Source organism: Chroicocephalus ridibundus, chromosome 8, assembly GCF_963924245.1.
Source record: "Chroicocephalus ridibundus chromosome 8, bChrRid1.1, whole genome shotgun sequence".
Lineage (NCBI taxonomy): Eukaryota > Metazoa > Chordata > Aves > Charadriiformes > Laridae > Chroicocephalus > Chroicocephalus ridibundus.
In genome coordinates this window covers 31,099,625-31,121,918 of record NC_086291.1, presented here as the reverse complement: position 1 = coordinate 31,121,918, position 22,294 = coordinate 31,099,625, and the positions used below count along the sequence as shown (strand labels likewise).

Below are 22,294 nucleotides of genomic sequence, written 5' to 3'. Positions count from 1 at the left end.
CATTAGAGAATTGGACCTCAGATATTCTTTTAGCCAACAGCAAGAGATGTCCTGGGATTCCTTGGGGATTATGATAAAGAGGGTCCCTTGGTTCTTGGACAAGGGCAAAGACAGACTGCTCTCGGCTTCAACTCTCTCTATTCAAATGCCTTAATCAACGGAGGTCTCCTTTAACAGATGGTTCTGCATCGATAAAGCCTTTAATGTGTTAGGAAAAATTTACTCCTTTCCTGATTTGATTGATTTTTTTGAGCGGAGTCGGGACGGGGAGGAGGGGAGAGGATTGGAGAAGATTAATTACTTGGCTGGAAAACACATGAAGATATTCTGATGAAAGACTTGGGGTGAGTGAGTGGTGAAGCCCTGGTGAAGTTGGTGTCAGCGGGGAGTTTAACTGTGACTGCAGCCCTCGTGCCTGCAGCATTTTTCACTGTAAGAGAATGTCATCTGAGCCCCTGTATGTCAAAAGCTTCTGAATTTGTTTCAGTACTAAAACTTTCCCTACTGATCTACGGAAAAAATCCTTTTTGTCTCCAGATATGGCAGCTGGTTTGACCCTGAGCAGTTGGAGCTTGGCAGCGGCAAAGGCAGGGGGGATCTTTGGTACTTTAGGACTCTTGTCCTTGCAGCTGCTGCTTTGAGCTCTGACTGATCTCTGGTGCTTCAGAGAGATGCCAAAACATCCCTGACTTTACAGGGAACTCGTCAAAGCCCTCATATGCGAGGTACCGATATCATAATGCAGATCTGCAGATTTAAAACCCCAAGGAGTTGTTCAGCTTCACCCGTGGCCAGAGAAGGGGAGGGGTTGCAGAACAATTCAAGGCTGGAAGGGAGTATCATTAGCACGGAGCTTGACCTGAGCTGAGCTTTGGCCAAAGGATTCATCCCTGGAGCTGCAATGAACCATTTCATGGTTTATTATCCTCACAGTAGGAAACAATGTCTTATTCTGAAGCTGAGTATCCAACTCAAATTTTCATCCGTTTGATCTTTGCGTGGCTATGTCGGCAAAGTCTGGTCTCTCACCGCTTTCTTTTAGGATCTAAAACAGATTATATATCTGTCTCCATGAATGAACTAGTTTGAGTTCTTGAAGTTCCACCCTATACGGCTTGTTTTCTGGGCTGTGAGTCATGGGTGACCTGCCTTTGAATCCTGTTCTCTCTTTTCCTGTGTTTTTTGAAGCATGAGCTTCAAGAACTGCGCACAGGTTCCAGGAGAGCTCTGGGACTTGCACAGGTTGCAGAGGCAGCGTTGCTTTTCTGAGACTTCGCTGCTTTTTGGCTGAGCTGATTTTGGCAGCTTGTTGCCGTAGCAGAAACAGAAAGCGCCATTGGGCCAAGAACCGTTTCCCTGAAGGCCTGAGCACCGGGAACCTCTCCTTATGGATATTTCCCCCACTAATGACTACATTTTGAGATGAGTCACTGTATTCATGTTTAATCCACTAGTAAAATTGGCAAGGCAATTACCATCTTGCAAGTTCTTCAAATCAAATTGTTAGAGAACATTAAATCAAATGCTTTGGAGCAATCCCAGTTTATATACAATTGCTTTTATAATCCAGACTGTGATTCTGTCACGAGAAAAGCTTTGTTTTATTGGGCCTGTCTTCAGTGAAGGTGTGCTGCTTGGTATTCGTTTTGGTTTTAGCCTCTACTTTTTTTGTCTCTGCTCCATTATTTTCCTTTTCCTATTTGTTTACCCCATAATGAGAACGGAGAATTAAGGGAATTTCTAGCTTACAGTTGTCGTCCCTACTTCTTAGCATTGCCAAGTGCAGAAAGCATTTGCAAACTGAATGAATATTGTTATTCATGGGGCAATTAATGTGTTATGACAATGGGGTGGCTTAAAGCACAGCGGTGATGGAGGTTGCTCTGCTGGGTCTCCCTTTTTGCTCCCTATGTTTTGCTCTGAGGACAAACCGTCGACTCCTTGGGAAGAGGGAAGCACACAGAGCCCTTGTGTATTAGTCATCGCTGGAGGGCCTGGTGGGCTGTGAGTCTGCAAACTAGTAACTACAGGCAGCTTTTTGGTCACTGAGGCTGCTGCCTGTTAGAAAGCAGGTGTCAGCGTAATTCAGTTTTCACTGCCACACACTTCATAGGGTCATAGACTGTGTTGGGTTGGAAGGGACCTCTAAAGGCCATCCAGTCCCCTGCAGTGAGCAGGGACATCTTCAACTAGATCAGGTTGCTCAGAGCCTCATCAAGCCTGGCCTTGAATGTCTCCAGGGATGGGGCCTCCACCACCTCTCTGGGCAACCTGGGCCAGTGTCTCACCACCCTCAGTGTAAAGAACTTCTTCCTAAAGTCTCATCTAAACCTGCCCTGCTCTAGTTTAAACCATTGCCACTCATCCTATTGCTATATGCCCTTGCAAACAGCCCCTCCCCATCCTTCCTGTAGCCCCCTTCAGGTACTGGAAGGGGCTCTAATGTCTCCCTGGAGCCTTCTCTTCTCCAGGCTGAACAACCCCAACCCTCTCAGCCTGTCCTCACAGGAGAGGGGCTCCAGCCCACTTAGGTTTACATTCACGCTTGGCTCTCTTCTCTGTGGTACATCCTAGTCCAAACATAATGTTTTGTGTTGTTTCTTGGTGGGAGGAATTTTTCATAGACATCTACCCTACTCTTTTTTTTTTAACCCTTTCTTTCTTCTCTCTACAGGTGAAAACAAGAGAGGAAGAACTAGAGAAGGAGGGCTTCTCTGCCGCTGCTAGAAAGATACAGGAAAGCGTTGAACTGAAACTGCTAGATCTTACATCCCTTTGTGCTCCTGAAAAAAAGAAAATGCACGGTTCGTGCAGACTGGTGTTCAGAAGCAAACATCCTGCCAGCAAAACGGGATTCGACGGGTGTGTATCCAAGGAGCCTGTTTCAGCTGTCAGCGCTGCAGAGGTGATCAGGGACCTGCAGCTGAGAGAGGCCAGCCTGGGGAGAGAGCTGAAGCAGCTGCAGGAGGAGTGCCGGCGGAGGCTGGATGAAATTGCGGAAGGCTTGGATCGAGTGATTTGCATCCCCCCTTGAAGAGATAAAGCTGGACTGAGAAGAGCGAAGGAACAGGCTGACTGGATCAGAACACATTGTGCAGCTTGGTGTGGGGGAGCGCGAGGTGAGGAACCAAATGTGATTTCTAATTTTTAAGCCTGGGAATCGTAACTTGTTACTGCTTTGTGGCTTGCACTGGGGCCATAACCTCGGTGATGTTTTTCTGCAGCCCCTTTATTGCTAACCTTGCCAATTAAATTCTGCAGCAGGCCTTGGTGGGAGCGTGCGTAAATCTCCCTGTTATCTTTTGGATTTCCAGTTCTTCTGCCAAGCACTGGGCTCTTTCACAGCGCTCAGCTGCTAGGCACAGCATACTTGGAGGCTGCACACTGAAGTACTAATTGCATTCAATATTTTCTAGCAAATGAAAGAGTTCATTAGTCAGAATAATTCAGGTATTGGAGAACATGCAAAGTACCAAAGTTTAGAGAGATTGGAAACGTTCAAGAAAGTGTGCTGTTTTAATTCAGCTGGTTTGCGTATTTGTGGCAGCTATAATGCAGTCACCGTGAGGAAAAACAAATGCCTAATAATAAATAAAGTAGTACACTGATTTCATTTATTGGTGCGATGCACTTGAAATAATTGGGTTCTCAAAGAGAACAAACTAGAAGCCCATTCCACCGAGTTATGAGTCACGATGAGATAACTTATGGATCTGCTATAGGAAGTTTCTGTAAAATAGAAATATGACCTTAACTTCCAAGCTTGAGGAGTCTCCAGGCTCTGTCTCTGGAGGCTTCTTCCCTTGGAACATGCAAATGTTTTTCACTTGGCATTCATTTCCTACCCTTTCCTGTTTTGCTTTCACCAAGGAATATTTTTATGTTCTAGTTGTACACTTTCAGGAATAAATAAATTAAAAAAAAAACAAACCTGTTTGCTTTTCATTTGTGAATTTCTATGAGCAATGGCCTTTCCTCCATCTGGATTTCTGTCTGCTACCCCAGCTTGGTGGTGTCGCTGCTTCCTAGCTGCTCTTGGCTCACTCAGCTTTCCAAACATGAGGAACCTTTCCGGATCTCTTCCCAGGCATCTGTACGGTTGCTGCTCCGCAGGGGGACCATGTGCAGGTGGGAGTGGGGGGACAAAGCTCAGGTCTCCTGGTTTCTGCTGCACAGACTAAACTTCAGATGCTTCCAGCCCCTGCTCATCTGCACCACCCGTGTGGGTTCCCACGCAGGTTTTGCAGGAGTGAGCGGCAATGCAAACGGCAGCGCAGAGCCATGCAGGGAGGGCTGTTTGCCCCAGTTTCACCCAGTGGAACGCAGCATTGCTGGTAGGCCGGGAGTACCCAAGCTCAGTTTAATACAGGCCAAGTTACAGACCGCCTTTCCTCTGCGTGGACCTGGTGGCTTCTCCGAGGACCAAGCTTGAGCAAGGCTGGTGGGAAATGCAATTCTCAGCTGGAGACCTCAACTCCAGTCAACCCTAACATGGACAGGAGAGCCCACAGGAGCGGGGTGTTTGTTGTGCGTTGACCGAGGCTGTCAGTCACAACCAGTGGGCTCCATCCGTGAGCTCCATCTCTGGGGCAAGTGGCCCCACGCTGCAGCTGCTCCTGGGAGAATAGCTCTGTCCTTCAAAAGCCTATGCACATCGCTCTGCTCTTCAAACCATCACTGTCGGTGCCGGCTACCAAGCACTGAACTGTTCTGAGCCAGTACAACTTTGGGAGGATGTTGGCTCCAGGGCTGCCGAACTTCAATGCACAAGAGGACTTACTCAGACACAGGTTTCACAGAAAATTATTCATGAATGGGAAAGAAAAAGTATATCCTAGAACTAACAAGAGCAGCAGCACCAGTCTCTCTCTCTCTGAGCATTTTATATCCTCCTTCGGCTTTTATACAAGGGAATTTTCATACTGCATGGCATTTAGGTTTAAAACATTGCCCTCAAAAGATCCTTTGTTCTCCTGGGATGTTTGACGGGGAAGAGCAGGCAAACATTCTTGAGGGTGGCGGGAGCATTCGGATTCAGGTGTGGGTCTAGCTCATGCCTTGCTGTGGCTTCTCAGGGTTGCCTTAATGCTGAATGCCACCATGTCTGATGCTGCCGTCCACTTGAACGTCCCACTCGCTCGTGGGATGGCTTATTTCCTACGTCACCGCTCGGCGCTCTGTGAGGTGTTCACCCAAGGATCCCGTTTCAGCAGAGACCACAACTGGCAGTGCCTTTCCCCTCCTTGACCCTGAGGAATGATTTTTTTCTCTCTGGTGAAAAGTAAAAGTGATGGCCCTCAGCGTGTCTCTGTGTGTGTGTGTGAAGTATAAAAGTGCTCACAGTGAATTGCAGACAGCAGCATTTACTGCGTGGCACAAATCACTGCGCCGAGGTGGCCGTACTATGAATGAGAAGCCATCAAGGAGAACCAGCGGGTTGGAGCTGGCGCTGCTGGTCCCAGCGTCTGCATCGAGAGGAGTTGCAGCTGAGAGCAGCTTGAAAGGAGATCGCCTCTCCAGCCGTGGTGCCGTGCTGGTGCTGCGCACTTCAGACACCTTGTGTGAAGACCACAGGCAAGTGTAGTTTTTATTTTCTGGCACCAATTTCCAACTGCTTTTTGTTTCGGCGACCAATTAGCAGATACTCTGCAGCCCCCGTTGAAGGTGAGCAGGGCGTTCTGAACTGGCAGCATTTTTAAAACCAATAGCTCTTTTCAGCAGCAGCACGGAGAGCACAAAGCAGGAGGTACTTTAAGGGCTTGATGCTCTCACACGTCAAATTTTGGAGGGTGGTTTTCCTGGGAAGGCTGCCTTTTAAAAATCATAGCACCTCTGCAGGAGCCGGACGCAAAGGGACTGAGCTGTGGTCATGCCTCGGTGACTGGTCACAGCTTTTGATTGCTTCGTGCTCTGTTAACGCTTCATGGAAGATGGGCTGAGTTACTGCCGCAGTGTGGAAACCACGCTCCCTCTGGTGATGGATGGCTTCCAAGCGTAGCTTTAAGAGAAGCTTTTCCAGGACTTCTGTGTCCGTAGTTTCTGGTAGGCCAGCACGGAGCTGTTTATAGAAGAGCCCAGTTTAACCCATTTCTCTGATGTAACCGGTGCTCGCCTTCCAAACATCTTGCGAGGAAAACAGAATTGGCCAGAAATATTTAATTGGCTGATAACTCCGGCTTGTGCTGTGGAGCTAGAAATACTCCTCCCCAAATAACTGAGCAGCCATCAGCTTGCAGTCAAAACAGGAGGTTTGCTTTGCAAAAGGCAAGCAAGGCATCCGCAGTCGCTGCTCCTGACAGCACCGCGTCTGCTGGTAAACAAGGGCTGCAACCTGTGTTCAAAAATAAGAGCTGCTGGGAGTAGTGATTTCCAGCATCGAGTGTTTTGGGTTCCCTGGGGGATTCCTCCACCCGCTCCTGCGGGAGGATGGGCTGCTAAAGGCTGGAGCGGGCTTGGTGGGGGTTCACACATGCCCCATCCCTGGAGGTGTTCAAGGCCAGGCTGGATGGGGCTTTGAGCAGCCTGGTCTGGTGGGAGGTGTCCCTGCCCAGGGCAGGGGGTTGGAACTGGGTGATCTTTAAGGTCCCTTCCAACCTGAACCATTCTGTGATTCTACGTCTGTGCCTCGGGCAGCCCCCAGCAGCCGGGGAAAGCATCCCCCTGTGGCTGCCGGGGGGGCTGAGAGGGACAGCAGGAAGGGAGGGCAGAGGCATGGCCCCCGCAGCCGGGCTGGGACGAAGCCGTGTTTTTATTTAGCATTAAGTATGGCTAAGAAATATTTGAGCATTAGCTTTCTAGCGTGGCTGGCTGCCTCAAAGACAAGCAAACAAGGAACTGGCTGGGGTGGCTGCCCAGGCAGACTCTCAGCCCCCACCAACGCGCTGCTTCTCCCATCTGACCTTATTAACGCAGCCTGGTGGTTTTGCAAGACGCCTCCTTTGCCTCGCAGCAGCCCACGGCCGCTCTGGAGGCAGCGGAGCTGCGGAACCCCTGGAAGGACGGAATGGCTCAGCAGAGCACGATGGGAGCGGGATGCAGGGGCGGGGTGAGCAACCCTGCCTGCCCTTGGGCTTGTCTCGCAAGGAACCACCAAATGCCCTTCGTGCTACAAATACAAATCCAAGGTAAAAAAAGCTCCTATTTGCTGCTAGTCTGACTGCTCCGCTGGCAAAGTCTTCCCAGTGTTTCAGGGGCAAGTAAAGGGTTTTGCTTAATCATAGACACCTTCAAGGCCAGGCTTGATGAGGCTCTGAGCAACCTGATCTAGTTGAAGATGTCCCTGCTCACTGCAGGGGGGTTGGACTAGATGGCCTTTAGAGGTCCCTTCCAACCCAACACAGTCTATGATTCTAAGATTCTGTGCCTGCCTTTTGTAATTTTGGGGATTTTCAGCTTCCCTGGGCTGTCCCCTGGTGGGTGCAGGGGCTGCGCTAACAGCCAGGTCCCGGGAGGATGCAGAGCACGAGGGGTCTGGCCACAGAAAGAGTTTTTCTCGGGATGCTTTGATGTGAAGGCTCCCTGTGGACTCAGGTCGGCCACGGAGCATAGCGGGGGGGAGCTGGTGGGACCCCCAGCCCTCCCCTTCTCCTGCTGCTGTCCCCCTCCTCATCCCTTGCTAGGGATTCACCATTCTGTGATTCCATGAGGGATGAAGGGCAGGGATGCAAGCACAGAAATCGCAGCCTCTTGCGCTGGTCCAGCCCCACCCAGGCCCCTGTAACGACTGGGCTTCTCTGGGCTGCACTGTTAGTGCTGTCAAACACCCGCTCCTCACTGACTCACAGACTGGTGGGGGTTGGAAGGGACCTCTGGAGATCATCTCGTCCAAGCCCCTGCCAGAGCAGGGTCACCCAGAGCAGGTGGCACAGGAACGCGTCCAGGCGGGTTTGGAATGTCTCCAGAGACGGAGACTCCACCACCTCTCTGGGCAGCCTGTGCCAGGGCTCTGCCACCCTCACAGGAACAACGTTCCTCCTCACGTTGAGATGGAACTTCCTATGGTCAAGTTTGTGCCCGTTACCTCTTGTCCTGTCGCTGGGCACCACAGAGAAGAGCCTGGCCCCATCCCCCTGACACCCACCCTTTCAGTATTGGTAAGCATTGATAAGATCCCCCCTCAGTCGTCTTTTTTCCAGACTGAAAAGACCCAAATCCCTCAGTCTTTCCTCATAGGAGAGGTGTTCCAGTCCCCTCGTCATCTTGGTAGCCCTTTGCCGTGCCCTGTACAGAATCCCGCCGGGGGCTTGGCGAGCAGCAGGGGTAAGGCTTGGGCTGATGGTGAGCTCCGAAGCGCAGCTCATCCCCTGTTTGGCATAAGGTGGTTCGGGACCCCGGGATCGGGATTAGCCCCTGGATGTGAGCTGGGAGCAGAGGGTCCCGCCTGGGGTGTGGGACGAGCGAGGTGTGGATAAGACAGGAGCTGGGGGACATTCCCTCTGTGCCAGTGCTTCATGGCCCTGAGACACAGCATTAATTCAGGCCCTCTGAGTAAATGAGCTTTCTAATTAGCTTCTGTTAAAGGATTTTTTTGATTAATATTAAAAATGCTAATATGTATTTTATAATGCTAACCGCCTGCGAGGAGCCCATGCTATCACCCTTGATTAACGCCAGCTTTCATGCTGCTGACAGAGCACCGTCTCTCTTTACAAACCCATTTTCGAAAGGAAAACACGCTGTAAAGCCCCCCGCCGAGGGTCGGGGCTGGCCGCGGGGCTCGGGGACGTGTCCTGGCCAAGGCTGTGTGCCTGTCCCCCTGCCTGCTGGCTGCCACCGCGAGGGGACAGGGCCGGGTGGCCGGGCTGCCCCGTGCGCAGTGACGTCCCCTATGAATTCCCGGCTTCCCGCAGGTTTCTGGGCGCGCATTTATTTCAGGCTCTTCCAGGTTTCCATTCGCATCCTCCCTTCTTCATTGCCACCCTCGCGAGGCCGAGGCCCGCAACAAAAGGCGTCGTAACAATAAAGCTCAATTGCAAGTTATTTACTCGGCATCGTCGCGTCTGCCAAACAGCGATATTAATTTTGTCTCTCAATGAAGGGAATATTCTGCTGATTAGCCACGGGGGCAGCATTTGTTCTAGAAAGCAGCCTTTAATGGGCCTTTAGATCATGCTGTAATTCATAGCACTAAGTCAAGAAGAGCTTTTCATTGACGTGCTCGGAGTCTGCACCTCCCGGCACCGGCGCCGCGGCCGGGAGACGGTGGCTCGCGGCACAGGACGGGCACAAGCCGGTGTTGCCACTGAAGGTCAGATGGCCACAATTTGGGCCGTAAGTGCTGCAGGGAAGGAGGGGTGTGCGGGATGGGAAGGGCAGGACCACAGCAGGGAGGGACGGCGTCACCCCGAGCTGCCATCCCCGCGAGGGTGCTCGGCTCTGCTGTGGCCCTGGGAGCTGCAATGGGGACAGGGTGGGCTCACAGGGCTTGGAAACCCCCCAGGGAGGCCATCGCAGAGCCCAGGGGGCTGGAGACCGTGCTTTCTGCCGGAGCACACCTCTGCCCACCAGCCACGGCCATGCTCCAGCCCCTGCGGCCGGCAGGGATGGGAAAGGGAATGATGGATGGTCTCACTGCTCAGCTGGGATTTTTCGCTTGCCTGCGTTTAATTCTGTTTGGAGGTGACAGTGTATTTTTTTTAAAAAAAGTATCTTTCTTGTACACTTCAAGAGAAAAACCCAGGGGTGAGGTCTCCTGGTGCTGGCGGTGCTCAACACAGTGGTGCCGCGCGTAGTTAATGTGGGTCACACCGAGCCTGCGCTGAGGAGCTGGTGGGGGTATTCCCTCCCATTTTGGCTACAGCTCAGCATTTCTGCCCGTGCTGCTGCTGCTCTGGAAGGCGAACCCCGTCTAGACGTGTGTGCTTGGCCCTGGGGGGCATCTCCAAGGGCAGCCCCCCGTGGGTCTGGAGCCGGCCAGCGGCTCCCTGCCCTCCCCGCCGGCAGCGCTGCGCATCCCTCCCCTTTCCCGCCACCATTTTCCCAAGCACAGCGATGTGTCACTGGGCTTTGAGCTCCATTTTTCCAATGGGGACCCTATGGAGCAGCGGGGGTGCCTGTGGTGGAGCCGCCTTTCCCAGGGATCCCCCCCAGGAACACTTTGAAGAGGCCGCCCGGGGGTCCCAGTTGGATTTCCCAGGTGGGAGCTGAATTTCCCTTTGCCGGCTGCATCATGGGGAGGCGAATGCCCCAGGCAGCGCTGAGGGAGCAGATGGGATTGAATTTCTAAGGGCAAAGATGCTTTTTAAAATATTTTTTTTTCTTGCATCAGTTGCTCAGAAATTGTTTGTCTCGAAAGAAATGGGTTAGAACAGAGGAAGAAACAGGGATTTTGCTGTTTTGGCTGCAGGGGCTCTGTATGCTAATAAATTATCAAAGGGGCCTGAGTCCCCATAAGAGTCACAGAGTCACAGAATGGTGGGGGTTGGAAGGGACCTCTGGAGATCACCTTGTCCAACCCCCCTGCCAGAGCAGGGTCACCCAGAGCAGGTGGCACAGGAACGCGTCCAGGCGGGTTTGGAATGTCTCCAGAGACGGAGACTCCACCACCTCTCTGGGCAGCCTGTGCCAGGGCTCTGCCACCCTCAAAGGAAAGAAGTTCCTCCTCACGTTGAGATGGAACTTCCTATGGTCAAGTTTGTGCCCGTTATCCCTTGTCCTGTCCCTGGGCACCACTGAGAAGAGCCTGGCCCCATCCTCCTGACACCCACCCTTTCCATATTGATAAGCGTTGATAAGATCCCCCCTCGCTCATCTTTTTTCCAGACTAAAAGTCCTACTGGAAGAGATGCTCTGTCTGCTGCTCATCCCCTCCATTGCAGCATCTGGCTGTGGGGACAGGGCTTCTCCCAGTTTCCCTCGGCTCAAGTAGCAACCCCAGCGAGAAACAGCAAGGAGGACGTCACCAGCCTGTAGCTCCTTCTCTTTTCACCAGTTGCTTGGGGATGGGAACCGAGGTGTGTGCCACAGTCCTGGACAGTGATATGTTGAGCGAGGTGAAACCGGGTGGACCTGGAGACCCTGCCAAGGGGGCTATGCGGCCAAGGGAGGATGCTACAGGGTGCTCCAGGGCTCCATCTACCCGCTTCATGCCCTGCCAGCCCGACCTGGTGAGGATGGACCTGCCCCCCAGCCTGGCTGTGGCCATCTCATCCCTTCTCCTTCCAGGGACCAGCCAGCAGCCACATCTGGGGTGAGCTTAGGGGGGTTCTGGTGCCCGGCACGTGGCCTGGAAGGGTGCCTGGCAATGGGGCTGCTCCCAAATACCCCTCAGGCACCCGGGGAGGAGGTTACTTTCAGGCAGGAGCTTGCTAAATCCGCGGTGGAACCATTTCAGCTTCGTTCAGTGGGAGCGTTGCGGTGTGCTGTAGGGATTTTCCCCAGCTATTTCCGAAGAACTGCCACGACCTAGTCCTTGAGGTGAGCCTTATCTTCACAAACTTATTATTTCATAAAATATTCCTTTAATTGTCTGAAGGTTTCACGCAGTTTCAAGTGTGTTTTTTTGTGGGAAGTTCACATAGTTAGGAATGCTTATCTGATAACGTAAGACCTGTTTATCTGATGACTTAAGACCTTTCTCCACGTACAAAATCCCCATGAATCCATGTACAATTCCCAGGTGGAGTCATGCATCATTATGCCCATTTGTTTTTGAAGAGACGATACAGAATCTGTACCGAAAATTAGGTGGTGCCAGCCCGTCCGCCTAACGCACTGGTGCAAGTTCAGCTTGCTGGTTCACCAGCCTCCTGAAAAAAATCTGTATTTAATTCCACATCCCGCTTCACATGGCTGAGAGAGATTGTAACTTAGAAATTATTTCAGATGGGGCCTAAAGTATTTAATCGTTTCAGTCTCCAAAATATTCACTGGAGGGTCTTCTAGATAACATCCCCAAAATGCGGTCCGGTAATACGTGATCGAATAATGGAGTGGGCTATTTTCAGGGCTTTTTTGGGGGATATTGCTGACGTTTGTGCATCCCTCCTGGTCTTACACTCCACGCACAGGAAGGGAAAATCCAGGGCATCTCTGCCAGAGCTGCACATCCCCGGTGCCCTTTGCCTTTAGAAATAAACTGCTGAAGGATAAAAGGGAATTAGGGGCCTAATGAAAAGGATTATTTTTCCACAGGACGGGCCGTGCGCGGTCATCCCCGTTCCACTGAGCGGAGCGTCTCCGAGCCTTGCTGAGTGTCAAATGAAACGGGCTAATGAAATGGATTAGGATCTTAATAGCACATTTGATTAGTGGAGCTCTCACCTCCGGGCGCTCTCTCGTGCGTGTTAATGGGCGCTGCGGGGGACGGCTGCCTAAATGAGGCTATTAACGGGGAAGAGCTGATGCAGGCTCCCCGCCATCCTCGACCGCAGCCCAAGCGCCCCGGCAGCCTGTGGGGAAAAAGTGCACTTTTGTGTAGAAAAGAAAAGAAAACAAAATAATGATAATAATAATAATAATATATTTACTTGTTCGGGAAAATAAAATGACCGGTCTGTCCTTAACTTCAAGGACATAGCTCCTTTTTTTGGTGTTGGGTGGGGATTTATGAGTAGAGCTGCGGTGTTAAACGGGTTCGTGGAGCCCCAGAAGAACGTACGGTGGTAATTCCTAAGTACTGGCGCACCACCCGTCCTCCCCAGCGGCTGGACGTCGCTGAGGTCTCGGGCATGGGAAGGAACGCCTCTGTGTTAGCAGTGCCTTCTGCTGTAATTAATGTTACCTAGAGCGGCGCAAGGGTGAAATCAGTGTCTTTCACTAATTAACATGATTACGCACAGTCAGCGCCCGCTCTCGTAGTCGTCCTCAAGGGCCTGGAGGAGGATGCAGAGGTGGGGGTTGGGGGCTGCTGTGGGGAGGAAGGGACCTCTGCTGCCCTGCCTGCAGGTTGGGCGATGGAGGGTTAAATGCGGCACAGGGATGCGAACACCGGTGTCCTCCCGGCTGCATCTGGGGCGCCCGAATAATTCCCTAACATATTTGCATAATGTTTCTTATTTCAGTGTCAGGCAGTAAATAATACAGAGCTGTAAATAGCTAGGATGCTGTAGGGGAGCCGGGAGTTATAAATTGCTGATGCAATAAGCCATCGTGCTATCTTAAAGAAGGGAATTAAAATATATAAATGAATAAGCAAACAGAGCAGGCCTGGTTTGGTTTAGTTTTTTCTTTTTTTCCCCGATGGCTACAGGATCCATCAGATCACGGAGGAAAGGAGTCTGCAAGGGGTCAGCCCTGCACATGGATGCTACCTGCTGAGAGTGAGGGTTTCTTTGTCCCATCCGGTGAGTTGCCTCTTGCCCTTTTTATGGTATTTGTCACTTAAAAGCAAAATAGATTACTAGCTAACCCCCTGACTGCCCTTCGCATCGGCTGTTGTAGCAAAGTGCCTTCTCCCCAGAGTTTTCACTTGGTCTGAAGTTGGATGAATTCTGCAGAATTATGTACGGAGGGGACAATCAGCATCCCCCGCCTGGGACACCCGCTGTGCTGTAGGATGGTTGCGGGTACGATGCTCCTCTCTGCTGCGCCAACAGGATGGAAGGTGTCTGGGCTGCCCTTCAAGGTTCCGAGGAAATCGCAAAATTTAAGAAGTGGCTCTTCTTTTTTTTTTTTTTTTTTTTTTTTTGCAGAGGCAGATGCCACCGGTCCATGGTCCCCAGCTTTGGGTGCCCAGGGTCCCATCCTGGCTGTGCAGCATCTCCTCCTGCAATAAGGATGCCACCAGCCTTGCCGAAGCAAGAGCAGCCCTTCAGGCACTAACCAGGCAGCTCAAACAGGTACAAAACAGCTCTCAAGGAGCCTCAGAAAATTAGGATTCATAGTAAAAGCGGGTTGGAGCTGAAATGGCCCCTCTGTGCCCGCATCCGAGCCCAGGAGAAAGTCCCCAGCTGTCCTCCTCCAGCCCTGCCTGGCATCCCTGCAGGTGAAGGACACGTTTTGGCATCTGCCCGGGATGTTAGGTACAGATCTCTGGGGCCTGGCAATTGTTTCAGTAATTTGGCTTGCTGTTCCTAACGCAATTAGTCATTGGAGTAACGTTTGCAGTGCCTGATGTCACCGCCGTTGCCATGGCGATGGGCAGATTCCCGAGGCAGGCAGGAGGACTGTGCGTGCCTGTGTGTGCGCACACGTGGGGAGCCGTGGCACAGGGACCACGGGAGAGCTACCAGCCCCGGGCCAGAGCCCCGGCAGTGTCCGAGCCATCGCACCAGCAGCGCCCGCCCTGCTGGTGCTTTAAGCCTTGTGCCCCGACACTTCCCAGTGCACTGCTTTTCCACAGGGCATCACAGCTTGGAGGTGGCATTCCCGCTCCATCCCGGGTGATGCTGTCCCTGGAGAAGCTGCGAGTCCCTCTGCGTGTTGGCGCGGAGGTGGTGGCACGGGGCCATCCTGAAGCAGAATGGTCCCGGTCCCTTCGGTCCCCTGCCCCTTGCTGACTGCTGAATGTTGCGTGGGAAAATTGTGGCAGGAGAGGGAATAAACCCGGAGCGGTGACATTTCCCACGGGAGTGTTTCCCAGGTGCGAACATCTGCAGGAGGGACGCCCCGTGCTCTGCAGCGGCAGTCTGAGAGCAGAAGGAAGTGACAAGCTGCTTATCAATGACAAATGTCATTAGAAATGATGTGAGATACAAGGTCAGGTGAATTATGGCCCCACCTGTATCATATTTAAGTGTGCCAGCTTTGTAAGGCTATTTATTCTACTTTTCACACGAAGTACTAGGTTAGCAGAGAAGTGACACCTCCCTGTCCCGAGCTTGCAAGACTCCAGGTGTCCCCCAGGGGACACCAGCTCCTGCTGGGACGGGAGCAGAGCCAGGCTGAGCCTCAAGCTGCAGAAACAGCAGCAAAAGCTCCGGGTGAGGAGCCGAGGGTGAGCAAAGGAGCGTGGCTGCATCCCTGCTTCGCAGAGAAGAGCCGCCTGGCCTCTCTCTTTCCTAAGGACCTCTTTCCAGCCTGGTTGTAGAATCATAGAATGGTTTGGGTTGGAAGGGACCTTAAAGATCACCCAGTTCCACCCCCCTGCCCTGGGCAGGGACACCTCCCACCAGACCAGGCTGCTCCAAGCCCCATCCAGCCTGGCCTTGAACACCTCCAGGGATGGGGCAGCCACAGCTTCTCTGGGCAACCTGTCCCAGTGCCTCATCACCCTCACAGGAAAGAATTTCGTCCTAATATCCAATCTAAATCTCCCCTCTTTCAGTTTAAAACCGTTACCCCTCATCCTATCATGGTCAGTTCCTGTTCCCCAGTTCCCAGCCTGTGTTAGGGATTCGGGAAACCCATTGGAGCCCGTTTGCATCCCAGCAAGTTGTGATGGGCAGGGCGGCCACTTTTTTCACCCGCCTGAGCAGCGAGATCTAATCCATGTTGAGGGCAAACGTAGCGAGCTGGTGGAGAGCGTCTGTCGGGGAGGTAGAATGAAGGTGGGGGGGCGGAGCGTAATGCAATTGCTTCGTTTGAAGCAATTAGAGCGGAGCAAAACCATGTTTTTCTAAAGGGGCTCGGTATCGGTAAGTGATGCCCGGCTGCTTTTTTGTAAGCGCAGAGTCGAAAAGCAATTTTCCCATGCGTTAGGGGCAGCGCAAAGGTCTAACTCGTTTGCGGCGGGGGCCGCGGTGGGAATTTTGGGTCTGCATTGGAATGAGCGGCTCTAGTTTCCTGGTGAATTTAGAAACAGGCTACGGGTGGTGGCTGGTGGGGGGCAGCGGGCAGCTCCCAGTGATTGCCAGGCTCTCGATGGCACTTGACACAGCTCGGGTCACAGCGATCCTGCCTTGGCAGCATTTCTGCTGGTGGGTTTTTGGACCGTCCTGTCCTCCTGGGGCATCTTCTTGCCTGGAAAACTGCTGCCAGGGAAGGATGGAAGGGGGACACTGGTGCCCACCGGGGATGCAGCATGAGATGCTGAGGGATGTCGCTAGGTGGTACTTAAGTCAGCTCTTGGGAGAAAGGTTGTAAAGAAAGTTGGAAGTTAATCCCATTAATCCAGCCTCGGGATCAAGGCTAGGAGAAGGCAGCATGAATTCAATCTGCGGATCAGGAGATAGCAGCAAGAACAAAACGGCATGGAAGCGCTGCTGTTTCTTCTGGCTCTTTAGAGATGGGGCCAAGGCAACTGATATCCCAGCCGAGGAAACTGCTACCCCAGCGGAGGCCTTTTTCCTGGCAAAGATTAAGTGCAGGAGTCAGAGAGGATTTAAGCTGTGCCGAAAAGCGCCCGATAGCCCAAGGTGGTTTTATACCTGGAGAGAAGAGAAGAAGAATAAAAATGAGGAACAAGGTAATTAATGCTAAAAAATGGGCTGAAAGGCTGAGCCGATCATTTGCGTGGGAATGGTTTGTACCCAGTAAGGTCACAGACATGACCAGCTGCCCAGAAAGCCACCACCGCCCCCCCTGAGGCATGACGGTGGGACCTGCACCCCTAAATCCATGCTGGGGGGCAGACATGTGATGGAGACCCAGCCTTGGATTGCTGTGGCCGGCAGCTTGGTGGCCTTGTCTGGTGGGGCTGAGCCACACGGTGGTGGCTGCCCTTTCCCAAGTGCGCGCAGAATTATTTGGCGAGGGGCGTTGGGGTTTGCAGGCAATGGAGGACTGGGTAAGCAGGTGGAGGGAGGTCATCCTCCCCCTCTGCTCTGCCCTGTGAGGCCACATCTGGAGTGCTGGGTCCAGTTCTGGGCTCCCTGGTTCAAGAAGGACAGGGAACCGCTGGAGACAGGACAGCAAAGGGCTACCAAGATGATGAGGGGACTGGAACACCTCTCTTATGAAGAAAGGCTGAGGGATTTGGGTCTTTTCAGTCTGCAAAAAAGACGACTGAGGGGGGATCTTATCAATGCTTATCAATACGTAAAGGGTGTCAGGGGGATGGGGCCAGGCTCTTCTCAGTGGTGCCCAGGGACAGGACAAGGGGTAACGGGCACAAACTTGACCATAGGAAGTTCCATCTCAACATGAGGAGGAACTTCTTTCCTTTGAGGGTGGCAGAGCCCTGGCACAGGCTGCCCAGAGAGGTGCTGGAGTCTCCGTCTCTGGAGACATTCCAAACCCGCCTGGACGCGTTCCTGTGCCACCTGCTCTAGGTGACCCTGCTCTGGCAGGGGCTTGGACCGGATGATCTCCAGAGGTCCCTTCCAACCCCTACCATTCTGTGAGTCTGTGATTCTGTAAGGAGCTCGCCATGCACAAATCAGGCTTCTCCGTGGTGAAAACCAGAGGTGAATTTCTGGCGAGCATCAGGGAGGCCATCACAGAGTGAGACCATTAGGTAGGAAAGAAAATGGGAAGCAAAGTGCTTCTTTTTTGGGGGCCTTTTCTGTGGGCACCCTGTGTGGGACAAGGGCTTAGACTGACAGCACGAGAGGCTTCACGTCTCTGGGACAGCAGTGTCTTGTGCTATTTATGCAACCTCTCTTGCTCTCATCCCAGAGCGCCTACGCCGACAGTGCAGCTTTAAAAGTCACAGGCTGTGAGATTAATTGGCCTGTCAATTCTTTTTCCAGCAAATGAACTATCCAGAGAGTCTTTTCCAAGGTCCTCTTGTCAGTGGGCTGAAATGTCATTTCAATATTTGGGGAGAAATATAGACGGGACCTGCGTGAAACAGAATTTATATCTTTCTTGCTCTGTTTTAAAGCCGAAGCTAATTGGAGCAAGCCGTATTGGCCAAGGAGCCAATTTGATTGGTTTGAGTTACTCCATAGCTGCAGGGTGAGCTGAGCCATCGATGCAAGAGTTTTCCTGTGGAATGAGGGAAAGAGAAGAGAACTCTTCGAGACCAAAGGAGGAGTGGGCTCTCTGGTGTCTAATATACTTTAAACTCAAGTCAAAATTTTTCTCAGCCGTGGAGTGCGAATACACCAGCCAACCCTTTCTTAATGCCTCCTTTCGTGAGCCTGCTGTTGTGTCCCCCCCAATGAAAAGTGCTCGCTGCTCACCTAGGACCTTGTCAGCATTTGGGGGTGAGTGGCCTGGTGGGGCTTTGTGCTGAAAGGGGGGGCTTTGGCTCCCCTCCCTTCCCATCACCTTCAGAGCATAGAATCACAGAATGGTTCAGGTTGGAAGGGACCTTAAAGATCACCTTATTCCACCCCCCTGCCCTGGGCAGGGACACCTCCCACCAGACCAGGCTGCTCAAAGCCCCATCCAGCCTGGCCTTGAACACCTCCAGGGATGGGGCAGCCACAGCTTCTCTGGGCAACGTGTTCCAGTGCCTCACCACCCTCACAGGAAAGAATTTCTTCCTAATATCTAATCTAAATCTACCCTCTTTCAGTGTAAAACTGCTGCCCCTTGTTCTATCACTACACTCCCTGATCCAGAGTCCCTCCCCATCCTTCCTGTAGCCCCCTTTAGGGACTGGAAGGGGCTCTAAGGTCTCCCTGGAGCCTTCTCTTCTCCAGGCTGAACAACCCCAACTCTCTCAGCCTGTCCTCGCAGCAGAGGGGCTCCAGCCCTCTGAGCATCTTTGTGGCCTCCTCTGGCCCCGCTCCAACAGGTCCATGTCCTTCTTATGTTGGGAGTCCAAGAGCTGGACGCAGTACTCCAGGTGGGGTCTCACCAGAGCAGAGTAGAGGGGCGGAATCACCTCCCTCGCCCTGCTGGCCACACTTCTTTTGATGCAGCCCAGCATGTGGTTGGCTTTCTGGGCTGCAAGCACACATTGCCAGCTCATGTTGAGCTTCTTATCCACCATCATTCACCCGCAAGTCCCTCTCGTCAGGGCTGCTCTCAATCCATTCTCCGCCCAGCCTGTATTTGTGCCTGGGATTGCCATGACGCAGGTGCAGGACCTTGCACTTGGCCTGGTTGAACCTCATGAGGTTTCCCACAGGCCCACCTCTCAAGCCTGTCCAGGTCCTCTGGATGGCATCCCTCCATCAGTACCTGAGCCCGGCAGTCAGCATGGCCCGACACGTTCAGTCTGTTAATAGCTAACTAGAAATTAAGCTTTATGAGCCTAAATGCAGTTGCGTTTTTCAACAGCCCACTAACCTTTTCCTCTTGAATCTTTGCTTATGTCTTAAAAATCCACTTTCGGTATAAGACTGTCAGATTTAATCCTTTTTAAATATCCTTTTCCCCGGTGAGGCAGCAAGATTTCCCAGGCAGCCCTGAAACTTGCAGATAAGATTTTACTGGAATAAGACATCCGGATGAAATGAAGTCTCTATTTAAAGCAGCCTTTTGGGGGGTATCCCACTTTGTCCGTGTTTGTCTACAACTTTTAAGCATCTGTTTTCTAACAGGACAGCTCATTTAAAGTTGGCTGGACAAAAATTAAAGCTCTTTCTGCTTTGCAGCTGAGAGTCCTGAACCCTGGTGCTAAGGTGGGCTGGGAAGCCCCTGGGTCTCTCGGCCATCCATCCCCGTGGGGAGGCTTCGTGCCCGTCACACAGCTCCGGAGGGCTCTGCTGGCATCCCCTGGGCTTTTCCTTGCTGATGAAGACCACAAGGAGCCAGAGGAAGGGACTTACAGCCCAGTTGTACCAGCAGCCTCCGTTGGTGAATGAGCCCGTGCTGGTCGCCATCATCTCCTTCCCCAGCCCCACCAGGTGAGCCACGCCGGTCCTCCTTTTTTATCGCCATGAAACGCATCCCCTTACTACGAAAGTCTGGAGCGTGTGTTAATCCCGAGCTCTAGGACTGATAATTGCTCTGAGCATCCCCAGGCATGTTGGAGGGACCACACGTGGCACGATGGGGCAGCTGGGTGAAGCCACTGTCAGCAGCACAAGAAGGGGAGCAGCCCGGGCAGGCAAGGCTGGTCTGCGCTAATTAGAGAGAGCAGAGCACCGTACACTGACGGGCTTTTCCCTCTCACCTGCGCACCCCCGTACGCCCTGCAGAGGGGCTCCAGCCCCGGGCTGGGGCCAGGACTGCTGTGGTGACAGGGAGGGGGACAAGCTGGTGGGATGGGGGGACACCTGTGTCCTGCGTGGGCTCAGGTGACGGGGCCGTGACAGCAGAAAACCAGGCAGAGGCAGCCAGCCACAAACGGCTCTCGCAGTCGGTGGAACTGCGAGTTGGGGGGGGTGGGTATTTTTCAAGGATGAAAAGGTTTGCTTTTGTGTGTTTTTTTTTTTTGTTTTTATTTTTGTTTGGTTTTTTTTTAATGAATTTTATGGCCAAATAAGCGTGTAACCGCCTGCTTCTGGTTCACTAAAAATAGCCATAAACGCAACGCTAAACAAGCAGCGAGCAGGTATGCGGGCGTATTTCAGGGACGGCATCGCCATTTAGGGATGCAGACCGCGGTTAAATTAAAGGCTTAATGGCTGCGATTAAACTTCCAGCAGGAACGATTTCCTTGCTGAGCTTTAACCCGGCAGCAAACTCTGCGGTGCCAGCATTTCCATAGCAGCCAGGAGGTACAAAGGCAAAGCCCATCACGAGCCCGGCTCGTTGCCAGAGGGTCAACCTCTTGCCTCTTGGCCAGTTGATGGGATTAAACAAAGACCCTTGGCAGCTATTCCAGCCGGCATTTCTGGTGCCTCTCAGGGCTTGCTCGGATACTTTTCTCTGCAGAAAGGGTGCCAGGCAGGTGTGGGTGGCAGGGTTGCCGGGTTGCCAAAGGTCTTTCGCAACCTGCATTTCTGGGGTTGGAAGAAACGGAGACCTCCCAGTGGTGTCTCCTTTAACTCAGCAGCGAGTGGTTTATCCCAATTAGTCCTCATCCCTAGGGAACACAAGAAATAGGCTCTCTGGAACGATTAGTGTGAGATGCCAAGGTTTATTTAACAAACCACACTCACCCACAGAGATGGAAACCTTCCGGGGTGTTGCATGGGGAGCTGCAGCAAGGCCCCACAGCACCCCACGGCCCTGCAAGACAAAGTCCTAGTGAGCGGGAGGTTGACATTTTGACTCTTATTTCATATTTCAGCCCCCCTCGGCAGGTTGGTGCTGCCCCGTTCAACATGGGGAGAAGTTCAGACGTGCCTCCAGGTGATGGCAGCTGAGGGATGCCCAACTCGGGGGTGAAGCCAGTCTCAGGTGTCCATGCCCGGTCCTGGTCCTTGCTCTTGCAGGATGCATCTTCTTTGCACAGAGAGCTTGCTCTGTTGAGTTTGGGGACAATCAGGATGCGTTTTCACCATGACCTGGGTTTGGCCTGTCCTGGGCCAAGGTTTGGCTCAGACCACACCATGGTGTTCAGCCCCCCAGGTATGGCCACACAACTGGGGACCAGGGGACATGTTTCGGTGGGGTAGCGAGACCTCGGCTGCAGCCACCCCTGCAGCACGAGGACGAGCCAGCAGGGCACAAAAGCCAAGCAGCTGTGTCACCTCCCTCTCAGGCTAAAGCCAACTCTCTATATTCAGTGGGAAGACAAAAAAAAAAAAAAAAAAGGAAAAAAAAAAAGGAGGATCCAGCTAATCAGGCAGGAGCAAACCTCTTTTTTGGCCTCGGTACCGGACCCCACAGGTCCCATGGGACAGTCACTGAGAATATCTTTGCTCAGCCAGGCAGGCACGGGGATGTCCTGGGGGAGCAGCACAGCCGGTGAGTCTCCGATTACACCAGCTGGTTTTGGGTAGAGGAACACAGCAAAGGAAGCGAAAGCCATTTTTCTGCTCCCCTTTAAAAAAACAGGGCCGCTGACAGTGAGCTTGGCTGTAAAGCACTTTGCTGTCCAAGGATGAAAATTGCTAGATGAAAGCTTTGTATATTATTTTTGCCTCAAGTACGACTGCTATCATTTAAAATGATCTTTAGTGCCCGCTTTTGACATCTTCTTTTCAGCCTCGCAGACTTATTTTCATTGGCCAGAAGAGTAGATCTGGCCATTTCTGAGACAAAACAATTTTTTGTGGTAGAAATTGCGGCGAGGTCAAAATTAAGGCTAATACGATATTGTTTGCAACCCTTAGAGGGAAATGGCGTTCGGATGAAAACAAACATAACGAGGGGCCAAGAAAACAGCCAGAAAGTTACAGCACCAAACCGCTATATTTTTTTCATTTACAGCAGCAGCGCTCCCTTTGAGCTGGCCATAAATTTAGAAGTCTTTAAGAAGAGGAAGGGAGAACAAGTCAAAGAAAAAAATAAAAGGATCAACCGAAACAAGGGAATGAAAAGCAGGAGATAATTACACCTTCATCGCCGTGGCACTGGCAGGGTTTGGGAAACGAACGCCACTCGTTAGCTCCTTGGGATCAAAATGGCGAGATCTAAACCAAAAGTAAAACATGACGGAGTCATTTCGGGCCGATTGACAGAGCCGGCAACCCAAGAGATGACCCCGCCGCAATTAGGAGGTGATGTCCTCAGCCCTGCCTGGAAG

At 52.3% G+C, this 22,294-nt stretch overlaps 1 protein-coding gene and 1 long non-coding RNA gene across 2 annotated transcripts in view; both read left to right on the top strand.

Annotated features, from left to right (window-relative positions):
- Positions 1 to 3,897, top strand: part of TEDC1 (tubulin epsilon and delta complex 1) — an 82,903-nt gene extending 79,006 nt beyond the window's left edge. Inside the window, exon 8 of the mRNA XM_063345054.1 lies at positions 2,675 to 3,897. Coding sequence (XP_063201124.1) covers positions 2,675 to 3,034 — 360 coding nt within the window. The 3' untranslated portion in view covers positions 3,035 to 3,897. The remainder of the gene's footprint in view (positions 1 to 2,674) is intronic.
- A 9,270-nt stretch (positions 3,898 to 13,167) lies between these two features.
- Positions 13,168 to 19,556, top strand: LOC134520151 (uncharacterized). Its single transcript, XR_010072367.1, has 3 exons — positions 13,168 to 13,283; positions 13,632 to 13,778; positions 19,311 to 19,556. It is a non-coding gene; the product is annotated as an uncharacterized LOC134520151 (long non-coding RNA).
- The last annotated feature ends 2,738 nt before the right edge of the window (positions 19,557 to 22,294 follow it).